General features: G+C 45.5%; 1 protein-coding gene across 3 annotated transcripts in view; it reads right to left on the bottom strand.

Moving 5' to 3' along the window:
• Positions 1-1,481: 1,481 nt before the first annotated feature.
• Positions 1,482-22,788, bottom strand: part of RHEB (Ras homolog, mTORC1 binding) — a 41,354-nt gene continuing 20,047 nt past the window's right edge. For 2 of the 3 annotated variants that reach the window (XM_040643781.1, XM_040643782.1), the window contains exons 2-8: positions 21,004-21,075; positions 15,205-15,272; positions 9,081-9,250; positions 8,359-8,415; positions 8,196-8,243; positions 7,327-7,408; positions 1,482-2,000 (exon numbers count right to left, since the gene is read on the bottom strand). In XM_040643781.1, the coding sequence (XP_040499715.1) occupies positions 1,908-2,000; positions 7,327-7,408; positions 8,196-8,243; positions 8,359-8,415; positions 9,081-9,250; positions 15,205-15,272; positions 21,004-21,075 (590 nt within the window). In that variant the 3' untranslated portion in view covers positions 1,482-1,907. The remainder of the gene's footprint in view (positions 2,001-7,326; positions 7,409-8,195; positions 8,244-8,358; positions 8,416-9,080; positions 9,251-15,204; positions 15,273-21,003; positions 21,076-22,788) is intronic. The other variant, XM_040643783.1, reaches the window with a different exon arrangement.

The raw sequence follows: 22,788 nt of genomic DNA, 5'->3' as shown, positions 1-22,788 counted from the left end.
GACACACAATGGATTTGGTCATTGGCATTAACCAATTGCTGACCCCTTTAAGATGGTTTTCTTGACTGTAAATAGGGCGGCACCTTCTTCACAGGGCAGCTGGGAAGCAAATCGTAACATCAGCAGAGCACAGGTGCTACCGACCACCTCCTACCGGCACCTCAAGGGAGTGAGCGCTCGTCACTGAAGCCTGGAGCCGCAGCACCACGTCTGGAACGCACGACACGCTCAGTCCATCCAGTAAGTCAACCAACTGCCTGTGGACGGGATCGACGCACAGGCAGCAGGACTGGCCCGGCCCTGGGGCATCTCCAAGGCTCAAGGCTGGAGGCAGGCTCTACAGGGTGCGGGTCTCCCTGCTGTGTTCACGACACGTAGCACAGTCTCACTGCATGTTAACTGATGTTTCAATAAAAACTTGGGAGGAAAAAAAAAAGAACAGTAACCGTCGGGAGTGAGTAGGTGAAGAAGCACCACGTAAAGGAACCCCGGGCCACCTCCAGACAGGGCCCGGTCCTCCGAGGATCACTTGGTGAGAGCTGGCTTCCAGCACGAACATGCTCAACGTTCCCATTTACACAGAAATTCCTTTCAGAAGTGGATCCGGATTTAACACAGTCCCACACATGGAGGACCCACGCAGAACACAAGGCCTAAGAATAAAGCCTGTTAATAAGTGACAATACTGTGTGGTCAAAAAAAAATTTTTTTTGAGTATTTGAAACACTACCTTTTATTAATAAAGTCAGTGATAACATCTGCTTCATGGTCAGAACTGGCTCTGTGCACCGTCACTGGGAAAGCGCCACTCAACTCAAGTGGGACTTACGAGTCGATGTGGCGGCCACCGTGCAAAGGAGAACCTCCTTGCTCCTCGCTGGTCCTTGTGGAGCAGGAGGGGTGCGGTCGGGGTCTGAAGGCGGTTCTCAAAGCTCCCCCCCCCTTACTGGCAACACTTCCCGCCCTTGAAACAACTCGGTGTTGTGGGATCTGAATCAGATCCTGTCTGCGGTGGACATCAAGCAAGGCCCAAGGAGAAACAGGAAGTGACTCTTAACTTCCCCTTGTCTTCAAGTGGCCTACAGGCAAGCAGCAGGGTAAGGAGAGGGCTCTGCTCGGTGCTCCCACAGCACGAAGCTGCCCACTCAAGGTGGGGGCTCTGAGGGTAGAGGGGAGGACAGTCACTACTGGCCACTAACTCCTTTCACAGACCCCTCAAGGCCACTCAGCTGGGGTCAAATGAGAGCCAGCCCAGTTCTGGCGCTCTTCCTAACTGTCCACGGCCCTGCTGTCTGGTGGGCCCGCCAGGCGCCAGGGCCCCCAAGCCCCTGAGGTCAGCAGGCTGGCCCTGTGGGCTCCACTCACCTCCACCCGCGGCCACATCCTCCCCCCCAGCAGGAGCCGTCCGCAAGGCAGGGCAAGATTTCCTCTGGAGGACCACGTTTTCTTCTTTAAAAGCCACACTTAGGCAGCTCGAGGGGTTAAGGTTTGCAGCTATTTTATTTACAAGTATACATTTAACACAATGAAATAAACACTGATATATCGAAGCCTAGTTAATAGTAGTGTAACAATATGTATCATTTTGATGATTACATTATTTTAAACAACAAACTACACTGAAAAATTAATGCCGATAAAATTCTTGGTCATAATATTATTAAGAAATACAATATATAAATTGAAAATATGATTGCTTAAAATTTGAAAATGGAAGTGAACTCATTTGGACAGAGTCAGAGTTTAACATAATCTGAAAGGGGGGTGGGGCAGGAAAAAGCTCTGACCCAGATGAAATCTTTCAGGTTAACAGAAGGAAAAAGCAGCTGAGTTTATCTGGAAGGATAATGGGCAGTCTGCTTCTTCGGGCAGGACTGACTCCCAGCGTCCTCCGGTTCTGGGCAGGATTACATCACCGAGCAGGAAGACTTTCCTTGTGAAGCGGCCCCATCAATTTTTTCTGCCTCCAAAATTATCCTTCTAAAAACATCAACAGCCGTCTGAAAATCAGAGAGAAAACTAGACCGCATTAGTTTTAAAGTGGAACCCTGACGAATACTTCTACTGCTGGCAGGACTCAAACAGGCCCACCACCCACCATCCCCCCTGCAGGTGGAAGTGCAGGTGCAGACGCCCCCAACCTGCAGGAGCCCCGGACTCCCTCCCTGCCTCACCTCCTCCCCCCCAACCACCACCACCTGACTCGAGAACTAACCTCACATCATGCTTCTGACCCGTTTTCACCAGTCACCGCAGGCACCCAAGGAGTCCTCCCCCTGCTACGGTGCCTCTGGAGCTTCAGGGTCCAGCGCGAGCACCCCCTCACCTGCTGGCTCTCATTCCCACCAGAACGCCGTTTCCCTGTAGCCCTTTCCCCGAGGGGGTGGGAGGGGTGGGGTTCTCTCTTCACAGCCCTGAACCACGGGACTGACAGCAGGGCCGGGGCTCTTCCTGCTCCTCGCTGACCCCTCCGACCCGTGCCTCCTACTTCCTTGAAACTCTCAGCTTCAACTCTTACACAGCTGGGCCGTGATATAAGACACCTTCGAGCCACATACGAACCCCGAGTCGTCTCCCCTCTTCCTTCTGGAGCAGCGTCGCTGTCTCCAACGCCGCTCTCAGCCCCATGACTTCCTCTCCTCCAGTGACCGGTCTTCCTCGACCGCAGCCTCTAGCCCCATGGGCAGCCCCATGAGCCCTTCATGAGGAGTCACTGGTATTTTGGGGTGGGGAATCCCCTCTTAGGCTGAACACCTGTCCCTCATGATAACCAAAACTGCCCCTGTTCTCAACAGCCTCGAGGGGCAGCACGTAGATCCTGTCAATACCAACAGCTACCCCTCCATCACCCAATGTCAACTACCCAGCATACCCACCTTCCTTCTCTCCCTCATTCCCTCCCTCCCTCAATACCCCGAACTCTGCAATCCTCAGCCCCACAGGCAACAGCTTCCTTTGTCTGAGGACCCTTCTCTGTCCCTTAACCACTTCTCGTCCTCACTGTCCTCCCTGGCCAGCACTGACTCCACAGCCCACCCCCACTGTCACTGCCAGCCGTCCACCGGCTCGGCACCTGCAGCCACACAGCCAGAGTGGCTCGGCTCACTTTTCCTCTGGGACCTGGACTCCAAAGGGGACCCCTGGCTCCACCCAACTGCATTTCCCTGGTCTAGCCACTCCCCAGATGAAGCTTTCATGCCTTGCCTTTCACCTGGGATTTCTCAAACCTCTCCCCCATTCTCACACTCAGCTGGTAAGTGTGTTTTCCAGCTCGCTGGGAAACTCGCAGCATTCATAAGAGAATTCTACATACTCCGTTGTCCACCAAACTGACCACCCCTTGAGTCTGGGCTCATCGGCTCTGGCTCCTTCCCTCCTGCCATGGACGAGGCACCCCTAATTCAGCTAAAGCCGGCCCCAGATCCCACCCCACTTGTCTAATCAAGGTCACTGGCTTCAGCAAGGTTTCCTCCTTTCCCATGATTAGACAAACAAGTTGTTTGTCTCACTGTACAAAAATGCACAGAAAAATGTTCGGAAAAACACGTGCCAAACTCTCACCAAGAAAACACAGTGTGCCTGGAATTTGGCTTTCTAGATAAATCTCAGAATTCTCCTTGATTCTCTGTGTGATGTGACTCGGCCCAAGTATTCTCTTTCATCTCGTTGCTAGAATATAGCTGCAGGCCTCCACAAGAAACAAGCCCGAGCTGCAAGCACATCCCACAGTTCGGTAATAGCCCGAGTGTAGGATTCTCACGACCTCGACCATTTTTACTACCGAGCACTCAGTCAACAAAGTCCACCGAATAATACAAATGACAAACAAGCTGTACTTGAAAAATTGCCAATGAAACATCTGAGCAGTTCACACAGACTGGTCCCTGACCACACGCCTACTGGTGTGTGGTGTGTGTGCACGCGAGTCTTTACTACACAAGTTCTCTCCCTCCCCGGCACGAACAGCGGCAAGCACGCTGGCATGTGCGTGGGTTAGAATCACTTACGCCTCTGACGTAAGGCAGCAGAATTACTTGGTTTCTCCCCTGTGGGCGGGGAGAGACTCGCCAGGCTTGGGGTCTCCTGATTCCCTTCAGCACATCCCAAGACCACGTGGGCAGGAGTACGAGAGCGTGACAGAGAGCAGGGACATCTCTAGACACACGTCTGAGAGGGCTGCCCAGGCCGCTGGTGTCCCAAGAACTCCGTGTCACTGCTGTATTTACCTGATTTGGGTACAATTAAAGGATTCATTTCCTGTCTAACGAGGAACCTGCTGCACTGAGGGCAGCGCGAGAGCAGAACAGACGACGACGAGTGCGTCCCCTCGTCCTTGAGCTTCTCTGGCTTGAGCCGTGTGAGGCGGCCATACAGGACCCTTGCCTTCCTCGGCATGTTTAGCTGATATCAGATCAATTTGCTAAATATATCAAAACCGAGAAGAATCACAGAAGGTGGAGTCCTTTCTCTTTGGCTCTGAGCCCTCAGCCTGACTCGTGTTTTACCTGTGCCTTGGAAAGCACCAAGCGACCTTCTAAAGGAAGCACCAAGACAGAGAACAAATCGACCGAGAGCCACATCACAACCGGAAGCTGCGGTGAAGTACGGCGTAAACCAGACAGCAGAGGCCTGCACCCCGAAACCTCGCACTAGCGTACGCAGCTCCAACAAACCACCACAGGTCGTCGTCAGAAAGTTCCACCAACCCGAGCGGTGGGCCCTCCCGGGCAATGCCCCCTAATCGCACTGGGGGAGGGCCCACAAGCTACCGACGCATCCGGGGCTGCCAGTGGGAACGCCCGTAGCTGCCAGACACACACGCAACAGTGGTGCGCACTGCGCAGGGGTCACCCGAACAGTGACACAACCCTGTGGCCGCCACCTAGGTAAGGACCGTGTCGGATGGAATGACTGCGTCAGGACCCCCAGACCTTCACCAGAGAGAAAGAGTGAAGGTAGCACACAGAACCAAGACAGCTGGGGCCATTCAACAGCACTCCTCCGCCTTGAAAAACATGTTTTAAATGAGGTGTAAGTGACACATAACACTGTGAGTTTGCAGCGTACTCCAGAATGATTTGTACACACTGGGAAGTGAGCCCCACAGCAAATCCAGATTGTTCACATCCACTGCACAATTCTTTTTTCTTGTGGTGAGAACTTTTACCATCTACTCTCTCAACAACCTTCTAATACAAACAAAAACAACACGGTATTGTTAACTGTCGTCACCACGCTGTACAGCACGTCCCAGACTTACGGAGCCGCTTTCTAAGCGGAAGTTCTTATCTTCTAGCCATTTTCAAATCTTTATGATGCAAAATTTCAAACATACAGAAAAATGGAGAGAACTGTACAATCATCACCTGGCCCCACTACCTCGAGTCAACAAATGTTAACGTCTTTGCTGTATTTGCTCGCCCTCTCTCGGTCCATCCACCCCATCTGAAAGTAAGTTGCAGACATTATGTAACCTGGCCCCTAAATACTTTGGTTTGCAGCATTTCCTAAGAATATGGATATTCTCTTCATAATTCTTATACCATCACTGCATCTAAGGAAATTAACATTATTTCCCTAATATACACAGAACATAATAAAATCTTTCCAATGGACCAAAAATGTTTTTTACACGGTTTTTAGAACCAGATTCCAATCAAGGTTAACACACAGACTCTGTAATCCAGACAGCCTGTATCCCTCCCCAAGAACGCTTTACTCTATTATGCTTCGGTCATGCACAAGGCCTTCTCTTCCCATCCGCCGGAAGCATGGTGTAGAGGAGAGAGGACCAAATTAGGGTTAGATTTAAACTTTAGTCTTAGTTCTTACGCCATTTAAATAGAGTGATCTTACAAAACTCATTGACCTCTCACACTCACTTCCAAAATGAGATAGTGCAACTAAATGATCCTAAGGACAGATTAGACACCCAATAATGTTTGATTTAATTCCATTAGGAAATGAAGGTATCTCTTACTATCTCAACTCCTGGCATCTGAATTCTGTCTGCACTCAGGAGGTAAGCAGAGTCACACGAATCCCTTGTTACCTGGCACATGGGAACCAATCACACAGATTTAATCTCCCTCATTAGCTGAACCCAGGAACAAAGGGATCTGACTGTCAAGGGATCTAAGTATCTACCAGACAGGTGTGCTGACAGAGCCCACCGTGCTGGACATTATGGAGAATACAAAGGTAAAGGACACGTCTTGGATTTTGGAATGAATGAAGGGGGATAAAAGAAAAGAACCTTGAGGGCTAGGGGAAAAGTGGCAGAGGTGGCCCACAGCGTGCCAGCCATCCTTACCCAGGATGCGCCAGTCACCCTTACTGAATAGTTTCCTCACAGACGCGAACACCAACTACTCTTCTTTGAGGATCAAACAAGAGAACAAGCTGAAAAGACTTTAAAAGGCTGTAAAGCACTGTATGGATGTAAGTGGTGAATTCGAGAAAGGACAGCTGAGGTCCGAGCAGAGCACGAGGGCGCATTCGGTGAGTGCCCCCCGTGGGGAAGGTGGTGGCTGCGCTCTGTCATGCCTGAGGAGGACTGAGAAGGACAGGGACACAGCAAGAGGAACTGGAAGAGCACCGACCCCGCCCTGCCCTCCGTATCCCTAAGGGCTCCGAGTCTGTTCTCTAGACAACGGGCAACCCACTGACAGTTCTTCTAGCACAGGGTGACACCATCTGACGGCAGCTTTCGGAAGTTAGCGGCCACGGACAAACACTGGAGGGAACATGGAGGCAGGAGGCGCTGGGTGCTGCGGGGCTACAGAAAGGCCTTGGGAGGAGAAGGAAAGAGAGGCTGCGTGAAGCCTCCACAGATAAAACCGACAGCTTTCCTAGGATGTGCCTTCAACGGAACATCTGCCGGGCTGAGCGGGGAACAGAGGCCTGTAAAATGGTTCTTGATAGTTTCCACGTGAGAAACAATACATCCATTGCCCTCTGTTTCGTCCTACAGAGAAAGGGGATTGGTGTGGGCACAAAATCACTGCCAACGTGATTTAAGATCATTCTCGTTTCTTTTCTATGTCTGGACTTATTTCTGTACCAGCGTTTAATATAAAACAAAAATAATAATGTACGTTCACAAAGTAGTCTTTCCTTTACTCTTAACTTCTGTTTATCCTACAGATATCCTAGGTCCCCTCGTAAGCAGAATCCTGAGAGAAACCCAAAGGCCGACGCGAAAGTGGGCGAAGGAAGGACACAGGTGCAACAGGAGTGGCAGGGTGGGCAGGGCACTGCTGACTAAGGGGACACAGGCCTGGGACTGACGGCTGCAGCACGAAAGGAGTTCTACAAAATAGGTACCTGATTTTCTTTAGCAGAAGATTCCAAAAAAGCTGCGTTCCAAGACTCTGCTAACGCTTTCCCTTCTTCATAACTGATCACCCTATGGGAAAAAGAAAATTCTAATTAACATACTGTGCTCTTTATTTAGAAAACACCTAGAATTATTAGTGAACCAGGCTCCACTTTTATCAACTGTTGTCCTTGTCACGCAGAAGAACGCTCTCTGCTCGGTCTTACCATCCAGTGTGTGCCACGGGGGAGGGTTTTAAGGATGCCTGAGTTGGGGAACGGGACAGACGTGGCCTTACGGGAGTACCCATGCTCCAGCAAGCCCTCGCGGTTCAGAGAACACGACTGTGTTTTCCAGTACTCCAGTACCCGGGAAGCGGACTGTTTCACAGCGAACTGGGTTGTGAGCGCCCGAGGATGGGGTAGCTGTGAAGGGGCCCCCAGCTCAACTCTGCTGTGCGCAAGGCCGCACGTACCCAGCTGGCGAGCCTCGTCTCCAGACCGGCTCCGCAGCAGTGGGGGCCTTGCCCCTGGTTCGCTGATTGAACCCTGACTGCGGTAACTCAGAAACTGGGTGCTGAACGAACGAGTGCTTCCGTGGTCTCTTCAGAGTCCACTTGGCACAAACGGTGGGAGAACCCAAAGCTAATTTCCTACCATGTTTGCTCCCTCTTTTTTAGAGAAAACACTGGTCAGGGTGAGATTTTATATTGGTCTTGCTCCTGCTTGGGTACACTCGCTGCCGTATTTCGGAACACAGGCAGGCTACGCCTCAGAACAGTATCAGCACGGGAACAGGAATTACAAAAGGTATTTCAGCGCGTACATCACCTCGGACTCGATGTTAATAAATCAGTAATTATTCAGAAGTTACATACCTTTCCATGTGGAGGTCTTTCTTATTCCCAACCAACATAATAGGTATTCTAGTCACGTGAGACAAAAAAGCCAAAGGAAACTAGTCAATGCCAGATCTTACTGTTCAGAAGACAGAACTATAATGAGTGTATTTCACAAAAGAGAGAAACTGTTACTACTTACTGCACTTTCCCCACCATATCCAACAATTTTCCATGAATAACTTTAATCACTTCAAAACTGTAAAACAGAAGCATGAAATCAGACATCCATCTTAAGTGCTGGTATTTTTAAACGTTTCTTATATAATGTTTATCGTGGGAAAAATATATAATGTCATCGACTCATCATTTTAATATAAAATAACCTGAACGCAAGGAATTCCTTAATTCTTTCCTACATGTATCTGACACCAACCAACTCTTACTGAGAATATTCAAAATGAAATAGGTGAGATATTTAAATGGGAAAGTCTAAAACTTGGCTGACAAATCACATAAACACAAATTTTAATCTCTGAATAGACATTTGCAGGGTGTTCTTTAGCTAGAGGGCCCTAGCAGTCAGCCCGTGTTCCCCACTAATATGGTGAAAACACACAAAAAGTAAATCAATTTATGGAGTTCCCATTTCCAGTAGGAGAAGAGCTCAGATCATGTGCAATCACTATTTCTCTAGGCAGCTGGAGCGAGGAAATACAGAGCTTTTATTCTATCCGTGTAAGAAAACATCTACTGGGATATTTTTCTCCCTTAACAACCTGTTTGCTCCACAAGACAATCACTGAAAAACATTTAGCCTGGTAAGTCTGATGTTACTATAACCAATTCCATCATGATCTATGCTGACGAATGCTATCTACGCAGAGCAAACAAACTCAAGCAAGCAGCAGGAGTGAGTCCTACCTTTTGATTGATGTAACAGAATACACAAGAATATAACCATTAATATCTATGGAGTATGTCTGAGGAAAGATGGAGTATTCATCCTGTGGGAGAAAAAATAATTCCATTTGAGTAGAAGTCTTCATGTAGCACAACAAGCAATCTGTACCCAAAGATTTTCCACACATGACCTGGTCAAAGAAATCAAAGGAAACAAAAAGTAGATTAAAATATTCTTCTAGAAACAGAGCCCAAACACTCAGGACTTATTTAAGACAGGTCTGGGGCTGATACTTGCTTTACGCCAACATTCGAAAAACGAGTCTGGCTATTTTAAGACTTTTGGGGAGAAGGCTAATAACTTCTGCAATTCCTGGGGAAAGAGGATGGAAGAAATGACAACAACAGGTCCTGTGATCCTACAGGAGGCAAAAAAGCACTAACAGTTCTTTTACGGAGAAAAAGTCCAAAACCTTAGATCTCACGGGAAATTCACGAGTGCTTCTGGTTTGTTCCATAAATTTGTATTTTCCTATGTAAAACTGTTACGTCTCCACTAAACCTATTCTCTGCGTATGAGTCACAATGGCCCCAGTGCCAGTTTATTGGTCATTAGTGGGCTGTCCCCAGCACTTGAGAGGGCAAGGAGAGAGGAGAAAATCAAAACGCCGGATCTTGTGTACCCAGACTTCTGAGGATCAAATGAGTTGTTTATTGAGCAAGTCTACAAATCAAAAACAAAGGTACACATTACGAAACAATGTATCAGTACCCAGTTTCATAAAGCAGCTTTAGGGAACTCAAAACTCGGCTTTAGTATTATTAAAGCATACTAAAGGTCTACTGTCAGTGCGGTTTGCCTTAGTACACGTTTCATTCTCTGTTGAAATGTAATTATCAACATGCCACGTATCTCAGGCACTATTATAGAAAATCAGGCCAAACCATCATTATATCAACCGTCTCTGTTAACTCTGCAATTCCACAGTGTGGTTACAACCAATGTTCATGATGGCCCTGAATTACTGCCCCAAATTATTACTATTTACCATAATAATAAGGTATCTTTAAAAAATAAAAATCAAAGGAAAATTAAGTTTTACTGTCAGCTCTTTTGGTATCATCAGTAGTAATCATTCATCAAAAGAGCATTTCTACAACTCAGGGCTTACCGCATATGCAAAATAAAACCTTTGTTTTCATTATCAGTTTCATATTAGTTTCATTAAATTGAGTTCATTTTAGTGTTAAATTTTGAGAATGCATTTTTGTTAATGGAATGACAGGTCTTTCCACCCAGATTAAAAACAAATTCCAAATGATTTTAGTCACTAGCTGAGCTACAGTAGATCCAGAGTTCAAATCACCTTCTCCCTGGAGAGAAGACGTGGGAATAAAAGAAATGAGTCATCATATTTCAGAGGCGTGGTGCAAACCACCACCAGTTAGAAAGTATCCTGGGGGGAAGCACCTCAGCTGTAACAGCAACCAAAAAGGACAAAATTCTAGGAATAAACTTAAGAAAAGTGTACGATCCATCTGAAGAAAATCGTAAAATACCCCCAAGACATCAAAGATGTAAGTAAATGGGCCAGCGTGCCATGGTCCTTGGCAAGAACGTGTAGGTCATCAAGGTACCCACTGATCGATCCTGAATTAACATTTCTAAATGTAACAGAATCCTGATAAAAAGTGTATTTTTTCTGAGAAACAGCAATTGTAGAAGGAGCTGGGTGAAACTACAAAAATACTTATTTAATTAAAATAAATACCTACTATTTCATAAATGAAGTGGACTGAAAAATCTATGAAGACCCAGACAGACGGGAATTAGGTAAATGCTAATCTTGGCAGTTCTGCTCAGTAAGGGTAAAAAAGTAACCCTCAAGAAAGCTGTACAGGGAACAAAAGCAGAAGCATCTGGGGGATAAATGAATGGCTAAACTGGATCTCTAACTCACACTTGAGCAAAAATATATTGTAGAGGATTTAAAGATTAAAAATGGAAACCATATGCATAGTAGATGGAAGAATTTTTTAAGAATAGTATCAGTTGATGGGACGCCTGGGTGGCTCAGTCGGTTCTGCCTTCGGCTCAGGTCATGATCCCAGGGTCCTGGGATAGAGCCCCATGTTGGGCTCCCTGCTCAGTAGGGAGTCTGTTTCTCCCTCTCCCTCTCCCCACTAGTGCTTTCTTTCTCTTTCTCTCTCAAAAAAAAAAAAAAAAAAAAAAAAAAAAAAGGAATAATATGAGTTGAAAAGAGATTAACAAATTCAACTATATGAAAATGAGAAAGTTCTTCATGACTTAAAACCTTTCAAACAAAAACCACAGAGAGAAAACAAACCAAAACCTTGTGGCTCACATCACATAAAATGCTGATTTTCTGTACATTATTAAGGGGTCTCTCAAACCACTAAGCAGAGATGGTTCACCCAAGAGAAAAAGGACAAAGTACACGGACAGGATAACTCCCAGAGAAGGAAATACAAATGCCCTCAAACAGGAAAATATGCTCAAACTCCTTCATGAGAAGAAAAATCCTTATTAACTGGGATACTCTTCTTCACCTAGCGGACTGGCAGATAACAAGAGATCTGCTAAACACCGTGCCAATGAGCACGCAGGCCAACAGGCCCCTGCTCCTTGCCGGTGAGAAGGTGACCGCCGGCCGAGGATGCGGCAATCCTGCCGCCAGAACGTGCTCTTGACCACCCACACACGCGGCTGAAAAGGACACAAGACGCTGACCGCTGGTGTCACTGCTGGTGGCAGCACGACTGGAAACGACCTACGTGTCGATTAATTGTCAAAGCACGCTATATCCGAACGACAACGTATTGTGCAGCCATGGGGAGGACAACTGGGGAGGACAACTGGGGCCGTACGAATGGCTATGGGATCACCTCCAAGATGGAGACACAGAGATACGTTACTTCTTGCTTGAAGTACATGGGGAGGACAACTGGGGAGGACAACTGGGGCCGTAAGAATGGCTATGGGATCACCTCCAAGATGGAGACACAGAGATACGTTACTTCTTGCTTGAAAAAGAAAAAAAAAAAAAAGAAAACCCCAACTCTATTTGTATGTTCACGCAGAGAATATCTCGGAAACATATACTAGAAACTGGTGATGGGGCTGCTCTTGGAGGGGTGGAGCTGATGCCGCCGGAGTGGGAAAGATGGAAGCTTTACTATTTATCATTTTGTGCTCTTTTATTTCTGTAATATGTGCATTTAGTACTATTTTTAAAAAACTGAACTTAATACTTGTTTTTTTAAAAAGGGGATTTGACATTATGAACACGACTGCCACTGACTCACTTGTCACCGAGTCTACTTAAATTAGGCCCAAACAAAATCTTTCATGCAAACTAAAAATAATCGACTTGTATGTAACTATGTTCATCGTCATCCCTTGCTGGGCAATGAAACCAGATACGACATCAACTACTAAGTAAATAGGACGTGCCATTATATGTTGCTACAGGTTTACTCCAAAAACGCGTATACCAGTGAACAAATGCGCTCTAGGTGGCGGTGACAGGATCTGTCCTCTCCACATCATCTCCCCCTGCCGCTGGCTGTCTCGGCCCCAGCCCAGCAGAACCCAATTTTAAAAACAGCTCTTGGAGCAGCTGTAAATGTGACACCTCGTCCAGTTGCTACTGAATGAGGTGTACGTGGTTCTCCAGGACCACAGCACGAGGAAATGCTGTGTCACATAATCACGGATCACAAATATGAACGTAACCTTCTATTCCATAGTCTCCTAATTGAATGTAGCCTTGAAGAAAACTACTAGCTGCAATGAGAACAAATTATTCAAGGCAGCTAAATTTGGAAATATTCTGTGCAAAAATTCTCTAACTATTCTTATCTGGCAGTAAGAGAACTCACAGGAGCAAGAAAAGCAGAGCCAGTCGCTGACCTTGCCCTTGCCATCCCTCACACCATACACTCACTCCCCGAGATCTCGGCTTCTTTGGGGCGGGGCATCCTTTATTACTCTATCATTAAAACAGTTAAAGGCACATGATGCTCCACTGTACATTTATGCTTTAGAGCAAAACAGAACCCTAGAGGAACACATCTCTATTTTGATAAGGAGTCAACATAAAGGAATTTTCTCTCCAGAAAAATGTTTTCAAGGACAGCTCTACTCCAAGTATAAGCAACACCCGCACTATTCCATCCAGTGTCTTGTTAACATCACATCAAGCTGCCATGCTAGGCACTGCTCTGGTCTTAGGAGCATCAAAGATCTAGAAATATGGACCAAATCCTCATGAAGCTCGCACATCCACTCTAAACCATGCAACAGTCCCGTAAAGGCAGGCACTACGTCGCCAGTTTGCAGATGAAGAATCTGAGGCACAGAAAGGTTCATAACTTTCTCAAGGTCACCCGGTTGGTAAAAAAAAAAAAAAAGCCAGGATTCAAGTGCCGGCAGCGTGACTGCAGAGCCCACATTCCAACAACCCTGAAATACTGGTTCTTCTTCTGGCCTACTACAAAATGTATTTCTCCAGTAACGTGACATGAAAGTGATTTGCCAATTTACATCCTCATTCCCACTTTCCAGAAGCTTAATGAAAATTCAAAATGAAGATACAAAAAGCAAACCAAGATCCGGATAATGTCAGAGGCCCTCTATGAATGACGTGGCTGTGCTTCTTTGCCCATGACACTATCAGTTAGCACCCTCTGTCCCAGCATAATTATTACCAGGGCTCCCTTCACTCTTAAAAGTGTCCTGTTTTAGGCAATAAATTACAGTCACTTTAACCATAAAAGATACAAACTCTCAGAATCCAATATAATGTCTTATCCCAGAGGATCTTCTATGGTAACTTCTAAAATAAGCTGCGTCCTCCACATCCTCACTCCCCTATGGAGACTTCTACTGCTCCCCCTTGTTCCTTTAAGCTCCAAACCCCCTTTCTATCACTGGACAGGTACCCCGCAGAGTAAAAGCCTCGGAGGGCTCTGCCCTAAGGCAGGGGTCATGAGGCCTGATGACAGAAGCCCATTATACCCACCACCAGGGGGCGTGTGTAGGGTGAACGGGGGAGTGTGGTGGATCTGTGATATACACATCCCATTTATTTACTTTGAAGCTTCCAGAATTGAAACTCCAGGGTTTCTTCAGTGCTCAAACCACTCAATACAGGTGCCCAAACCACTCAATATAGCTATTTTCTTGCTCCATTAGGAGGCTACACTCTGCTCCTATGTTCACTTCAAAACATAAAGCAGAGGGAGTTCATTCCAAACCCACAAGACAGGCCAAACCATTCTCGGTCTATCTCCATCTCCCTGGGTTCCAGAAGAAAAGTCTCCATCTAACATGGCGGACCAGATTACACTACACACACCCTCCTGCTAGTCTGATCCTTTGTTGACTGTAAGAGCAAGGAAGGACTCGGAGACCAACATCCTCACACCCCAGCAACTGTTTTAACAGATTCAGCCCCAAAAAATGGTTTCTAGTAAAGGCTGGACGGGTGTCATGGGAATGGGGAAGTTCAGCTGTCAGGGTTAAGGGGTTTCTTTGTACCCTTCAAGTTCTCTCAGTTTCTTTCACCCACTGCTTCTAGTCAATTCCCTGGTCTTCCACTCCTCAAATCCCTACTACATTAAACCGTGAATATGGTGTTGGATTTTTTTTTTTTTGGTTACTTAATCTTTGGCAATTACCTACTGTCTACAAATCAAATCAACACTCCCTAATCTAGTAATCATATGACTCATCTATAAACCAGCGCCTTTCTCATGCCTTTCCCCTGGAAAAGACTTACTTTGTCTTGATGTGGCGTACGTATTGGAAAGGAAGAAAAAGCAGTAATATGATTCTGATATAGAACGCAAGTTTAGAAAAACAGGAATACACTATCCTGTGAGAAATACAAACCTTCCCAATGTTATGAGTATATTTCACACCATTCTAAAGTAGAAGAGCAAGTCAATGATTTGGAAAAACTGCCGTAAGTGTCTCTTAGTAGACAGCCTATTAGTATTCAGCCACACATGAACCCCGAAGGGTTTCCTCGGCATTGCTGCTGTGCCGAAGCATCGGCGGCAGGGCCAGGACCGTCAGACAGAAGGACAGAGGAGATTCTGAGACACTGGAGAGACTTACTTGCCCAGCTGTGTCGACAAGTTGAAGATGATATTCTTGTCCATTGACTGTGATCAATTTTGTGAAAGCTACAGGGGAAAAAGGAATTAAACATCAGTTCAATGGAACAGATCAGCCCACGTTTACAGATTCTTCCCCCACTTCCATTTCTAACTAAGAAATACTGGCTGACTGATGCAAATCAAGGTTCAGCAGGCCTTAAACCTTTTTCAAAGGAACTGAACTTAGGCAATAATTCACATCCTGTAAAAGTCACTTGAGTGCTCATCTGTGGCTACGCCTTCCTCTTGCGAAAAAGTGAAATACGCGACATCAAGTTTGAGGTCGAGAATGAACCCAAAGCACAAAACTTTTCATTAATTTATAGGAAGTCTGATGTCAGAGCACAAAGAGCTAATATTAACTGCAGTATTAAGAACTTTCAGTACATAAAAAAAATTAACAATTTTATTGACAGATAAAACAGCAAAGGAACAGGTGTTCTGCATGAAGCCATCATTCCCACTTAGCTTAAGGATCCAAGCAATTTTGTGACAACTTCTTTTCCCTACCACGGGGGAAAAAACCAGACTCAAATAACTTCCGGAAAAGTCAATTCAGAATTCTGAGGAGACAGACTTCAAATAAATGTAGACAAAAGAGGAAAGAACTATTAATAGTAACAGAATATTAAAGCGTAACCATCTGGAACCCTGACAACGAAGGGGAACTGATGTCTTTTGCATCCCCGGTCCCAGCCATTTGTCTGACATGAGTCCTCCAATCTCCTGGCTGCCCATTCGACTTGACTAGAACCGGGCAGCAGAATCTATCCCTTGCATGGCTGGGAGAGGACCCACTGTTGCCCACTGTCCCACAGCCAAAAGGGAAAGCAGAAACAGACCCAGGAATATCACAAGAGAAAACTTTTTTTTTAAAAGATTTTATTTATTTATTTGACAGAGTGAGAGAGGGAACACAAGCAGGGGGAGTGGGAGAGGAAGAAGCAGGCTTCCAGCGGAGGAGCCTGATGTGGGGCTCGATCCCAGAACACCGGGATCACGCCCTGAGCCAAAGGCAGACACTTAACGACCGAGCCACCCAGGCGCCCCAAGAGAAAACTTTTAAGTGACAAGGGGGATAGAGAGGAGATCTTATCTGAATGCTGAGGTCCACAGGGAGAGAAAGGGAAGCTCATGCTAGCATCGTAGCCTCCTACTGCAAGCAGGGGTGCGGGAAGCAGGTGGGCAAAAACCACGGACCACACCACCCAAGCAGACTGCCACACTTTTTCTCACTCTTGTGCCCTTGATGGAGACGACCACTTTAGGGAATAATTAAATCAGATGAAAACCAAATCCAAGTATTTCAAGATAGGGAGTACCCAATATAATCTGTTTCATCAATTCTAAGAAAAAATTCTTATTGTATTTTTTTTCACATTTGCAGCCTCTCTGAACTTGGGATGCATCTTGCATCGACTGCATTTTCGATCACTGTCAGCCAGGGGGCAGTCATGATATTCCCGTGCAAACACCTGCCACTGACACCTTAGTCAGGTAGGCTCAAAATGTGCCTTTTAAACTTGGTGAAAATTATGGAAGCAACAGCGGTGAACAATAAAACAAGTAACCTCCAATTAGAACAAAGTAATTGCGGTTACGAAGTAGAACGTAATTACTATGAAAACATGATTCATTCACGCAAGAGCTGTTTCTTGAGAACCTATTATCCCCAGGAGCACTGTTCTGGGTGCTCTCGAAATACTGCAGCTGACCTCAGTGAGCTTCCAGCCCCGGGGAAGGAAGGCAGACCCAGACACTGTCAGGCATCTACTCTGGGAGAGGAGCGTCCAGGGCGAGGTCAAATAGCGAGTGACAAAAGCAACCAGTGAGGAAAAGAAGGTTGACGCAGCAGAGGCTGAGAGAGTGGTGGGCAGGTACCCAGACTGGGGAGGAGGCAGAAGACCTTATAGGAGATGATGGTAAGGACTTCAGAGTTTTATTCTATGTGATGGGAAACTAGGGTTTTGAGTAGGGGAGTAACCTGGTCTGATTTATATTTTAAAGAGATCACTCTAGCTATGCTGCGAATAACAGAAACGGGCAAGAGTGCACAGAGGCCACTGGCGGGAGCCCATCATACAGTGCCTATACAGACTCGGGACCTGAAGACGACAACGGGGGTCTGGATCAGCGGGGCAGAGAGGGCAGAGAAGGTGTAGTTCAAGGGTCGAGCCCCAAAGGATCTCTGACTGGCTGGAAGTAGGGTGTGGACATGGAGAGGCAGGACAACTCCAGGGTTTTTGGCCTGAGCAAGGAGATGCCTGATAAGCCGCTTACCAACTCAGGAAAGCCTGGGGGCGGAGCACTGGGGGTGGGGGGAGACAGGAACGAAGAAGCCTACACCGATGGGGAAGTGAGCGCAGCTAAATAAAAAAGCCCAGAGTTCAGGGCAGAGGGTGGGGCTGGGGCTACTGTGAGACCAGCAGATTCGCGGAGAGGGGCAGGTCGCTGGTGACCAAGCACAGAGAAAACCTGAACCTGACGTCGGAGCCCAAGGGCGCCCTATGCTGCCAGGTCCACAAGATGAAGAACCAGCCAAGGAGACGGGAGAAACACTGGCCATGAGCTTAGAGTAAAAAGGGAGGACATGTAATTGTACATAAGATATAAGAAATAAAATTATTAAACGATGTTTTCGTATATTCTTGCACATAAAAAGGATGTAAATCCTCCAACGCGCAGCAGCAAAATGCAATCGAGGCCCTTCCATCTGTCACGGAAAACTGCCTCTTCTTATTACTATAGAAAAAAAGCAAGTGTAATAAGACATCTGTCAGTTCCATAGACCAGGAATCAGTTCTTCTGTGTACTCTATGTCCAACCTCCTGGAGCAGCGGGAAGCTGGCTTTCTCCTTGTCTCACTTTCCTCGAACCCCCTCTCCCTTCCCCTCCCTTTTTCAATCACTAGAGAAATTAATCCAATTTCCAACCGAAAATCCTGAAATTGCCCTAAGCAGACTTAATAGCTACTTAGTGGTAAAGCCTACTAAAATAAGCAAGGTAATAGATTTCTAAAATTTGGAATGCATAAAGATTTATGTTACTAAAGTACTGAGGACTCCTAATTCATATCCTACCGAGAAGCCCACCCACCATGCAATGCTTGATGTTGCAAAGCTCCTAATTAGAATTTTCCAATTTTCTGAGGTTTATTAGTGCATCAACAGTACCACCTTGAGATGGCAGAAGTTATAAATTGTTATTCCTCCTTAATTTATAAGCTACTGCTACTAAATTTCACCACAGCAAATTGGTTTGTACTGAGTCGTTAGAGGAACAATACAGTAGATAATAAAGCACATTTGCACAGGCAGCATTTTTGGTATAAAAATTCCCCCAACTAGAAAATACATGGTTTTATTGATGTTATTCTCCAATATCCCATTTTAAAAGATGACACAGTCCCAGAATTTTTGCTTTTGTGGTGATGCTTTCATAGAGATGTGTCACCACCGAATGTTTGCTATGAACCACTTGTTCTAGGTTATAAAGTTAAGTATAAAATAATTACCAGGTTATTTCCACATTTACAGAGTGCGGAGCTTTTTAAAGCCTTAAACCATCTATACATTTGTTAGCAACAGGCTTATGATAACTGTTCCATTTCTCATTCCCTGTTATCATTGAACAGTGTTTTTGACCAAACAGCAGAGGATAGGGTGGAGGAAGGGTTTCTGCCTGGGTTAGACGGTCAGAAGCATGGTAAACAGAAACTGACGTCTACATACGCCTCATGAACTTTTAAGCGATCCATATACCCTGCTATTCATTTTCGCTCCTCCCTAAAGACTTTAATAAATATTCCTAATCCATTTTTGAGATGATAAGTCCTTATTACTGAACACTAAGTATTAGATAGGAAACACTAAAAACACAATTAAAGATGATGTTGACAGCCTTCAAAGTAAGGTCACCTCGTTCAATTTCTGCGATAATATCAAGGTAAGAAAGCTGGATGCTCACTGGATCTATTACTTCCATATAAAGAAAATCTATTTATATACAATACCATGACTTTCCCCCCGCCTCAATTTTAAGTGGCACAAGGACACACAATTATAGGAACCACTTTTATGAGCAGGGCTTACCTAGAAAACTATATTCTATTATTCTATGAATAAAAGGCCCAAATGAGCCTTATCTCTTTAAGGACACACAATTCTAAACAGTTACGTACAATAAATATTAAAGGCCATGACCACAATTTTTTTGTGTTCTATTCCGACGGAGAGATAACCAAACTTGTTCAGGTAGCATTCAAATTAATCTGCTCCTCATGTTGACATACATACTATTCTGAGTGATAGCCAAACAGAACAATACAGGATGTGTATATAGTCAGGCCTCCTCCTTTCTGGATACTATCAGAGGTTACTTTCAAACCCCAGCCTTCCCACAGTCGGGTTAGCAACCAACAGGCTTCCTTCCTTGCCACCAGCATACTGGGACATGAAGGCTCGGTGCATATTTTAAGTCAGAGGTGGGCAAACTCTTCCTACAAAGGGCCACACAATCTGTTGCAAGTGTTCAACAACTCTGCTTTGTAGAACAAAAGCGGGCATGGATACTACATGAATGAATGCACATGGCTGTGCTCCAATAAAACTTTATTTATGGACACTGAAATGTCAATGTCATGTAACTTTCACAGGTCATAAATATTCTTTTGACTTTTTAATTATTAAAAAATATAAAAACCATTCTTTGCGCATGCGCTGTACGAAGACAGTGGGTCTTCCTGGCCTACGGGCCACAGTCTGTGAACCCCCTGTTGCAAGCCTCTTTCGAAGTCTCTCTTGCAAGCTCTGCGCAGGTGAGGTCTACAAATCTAGTTGTTAAAACTTATGAATCTGACTGTTAAGTCGGCTTCATGTCTAATATGCCCATCAGGTTTTGAAGAATCCCCTGTTTAAATGTGTTATGTTCCTGGTAACAAATCCTGGGGTAAGTCCAGGTGTCAAGAATGTGAGACGACTAGTTCTAGGGTCTACTTAGGGTTTTAAGATTGCTTGAAACAAGACCAGCTTCCAACAAACCAGCTTCCCTGGATGAAATGCTTCAGGTTTTCTTCCATGATCCTAGAATCAAGACTCTTCATGATCCTAGAATCCTTCAGGAAGATTTTGAAACCATGGATTGAAAGTGAACACGGTAAAGGTTGTGGCTGGTCCTACCTATTCTTTGGTGCTTTTTTCTGCACCTGGCCTGAAACGCCAACAGCCTTTAGAGCCATCTTTGTTTCATGCTGCAACTGCTCTCTCCATCCCAGAATCGCTCACTTCTCCACGGCCTTCTTTCCACTCTTCAGGACTGGAAGGGGTTGGGGAGTGTGGGGGTGGGGGAAGGGCTAGCGATTCCATAAGAATAAGGTACAAAAGGATCTGGAGTGTTTTCATCCTTTCTTTTCAAACTTGGAATCCTTAAGAAAGGGCTACTGTTGCGAAGGAGGGGAAAAAAAAAAGACTGTGCTCTCTATTTGTGTTTTCCTGAAGCAGTCTGGGATAGGAGGTTCACTGTAGGAATGGATTCCTATGGAACTGAGTAACAATTTCTAGATGGCGGGATCTGGACACTGAATAAAAACCCATTTAGTGTGAAGTGGATCAAACTTTTGGAAGCTTTTTTGGACCCCAGCTGGAGATCTATAGGTTTACCCCAGTAAGCCCTGCCATCGAAGCCTCCAGGAACACACAATGGCCGTTTGTGTGAAGAATGCAAGCTTCTCAGTTTATAAACCCTTCAAAACAATACTTACTGTTTTCTATGGTTGGGTCGTAGGAGTCAACAAATTGGCCTTCAACGAACTGAATCGTCAATGAGGATTTCCCTATAAAAGAGAGCAAAAGCTCAGTATGTATTGGCATATTAAAGTAACAAAAAATTTAATTCTACTATTTTACAAAAAAAACCCCTAACAAGATGAAGAGATGGAAAGTACTGGGATCAGAATACATTCCTTTAACTTCTGGGCAATTTCAAAAAGGAAATAAATTTCATGAATTTGCTCTATATGACAGGAATTTAAGCAATTAAGCTATTATGAATTAAACACTTTTGTCACATTAACAATATTACTGACCAACAAGCATATCACATATTCTGTTAAAGGTAAACAAGCTCTGAAATAAGGTCTCAGCTAAGGCTAATTTCCTCTGGTGTCCTTGAAATGTGGATATTAACTTTAATACAGAAATTAGTGAGACAGGATTTATTTCTTTAGGCTCTTTCATATATGGCTGTTAGAAATGTTACCAGGTATAGTTTTTAAATGGGGGAACCTGAGACTATGTAACACAAATCTTTATTTAAAAAATTCCTTGAAGGTAGAAATTCTGTCTCAGCCATTCAGTATCAAAGGCCTAGTGATGTCAGGCACACAGAAGACAATTAAGAAATGTTCTGGACTTCACAAAATAACTGCTAATAATTGAGCCTAAGAAATCAAGAGTGACAGCCCTAAGTTCTCACCCCTCTATCTGTTACCTAAAAAGGACTTTAGACCAGGGCACTCTGTAAAGACAGTGCAACGACAGTCCAGGAAATGATGGAAGTGGTCCCTTCCAAATTTCACCCTAAACCCTTTCTCCTCTTGTACATTCTCAGAGCACATTCTTAAGATGTTAGGTTTTAAAAAGATTTATTTATTTGAGAGAAAGTGCACGCGCATGTGAGCACTGGGGCTGGGGGGAAGGAGGCAGAGACAGAGGGAGAGAGACTCTCAAGCAGACTCCCTGCTGAGCATGGATTTTTTCCCCCCTCCCCCCCCCCCCATGTGGGGCTCGATCTCAGGGCCTTGAGATCATGACCTGAGCCAAAACCAAGAGTCGGGATGCTTAACGGACTGTGCCACCGAAGCGCCTCAACATTTTAAAGTAATCTCTACACCCGAGGTGGGGCTTGAATCTACTAGCCCGAGATCAAGGGTCGCACGCTATTCTGACTGAGCCAGCCAGGTGGCCCCGCAGAGCACTGTGAATTTTAAACACATGCTCCACACGCTTGCTGCGTCTCACTGAACTTCCATCTCAGAAGATCTTCAGGGAGAGAGGTTTATACAAGGAACCTTCTACTCCTGGGGTTTAGGTTGTGCTTGCCTTCCTCCAGTCCGTGCGGAAGGTAGTTGACAGGTGGCATGTTTTCACAAACACAGATAAGCACATGCTTAGAAATTAATGAATTAATAAACCAGTTTAAGAGTGGGAGCTGTGGGGAAACAACTAGAAAACGCCCCAAGTTGGCGGGCCTATTTTACTCCTCACAAGCAGTTAAACACACAGTTCAAAGCGTTTCTGAAATTATTAAAACCTGAAATCATTTTCTACAAAGCAGCCTCCATGAGCTTTTGACAATGAAATGTTACCCTCCCTGCTTAAAACCCTACTGCAATTAGAATAAACTGCCAACTCCTAGCTAAGGCCCACAACACCAGGCCCTCTCTGCCCCAGGCCCTGCTCTGCTGCCACTGCTCCCCTCCCCGGACCCTCCCAGGCTCCAGTCTCATCCCCCTGTCCCTTTGTTCCAGCCATCGCCTCAGATCTCC

This window comes from Ursus maritimus, unplaced genomic scaffold (genome assembly GCF_017311325.1).
Source record: "Ursus maritimus isolate PB19 unplaced genomic scaffold, ASM1731132v1 scaffold_3, whole genome shotgun sequence".
In the NCBI taxonomy this organism is placed as follows: domain Eukaryota; kingdom Metazoa; phylum Chordata; class Mammalia; order Carnivora; family Ursidae; genus Ursus; species Ursus maritimus.
Note: the sequence above shows the minus strand (reverse complement) of the source record. Positions and strands in the feature narration are given on the sequence as shown.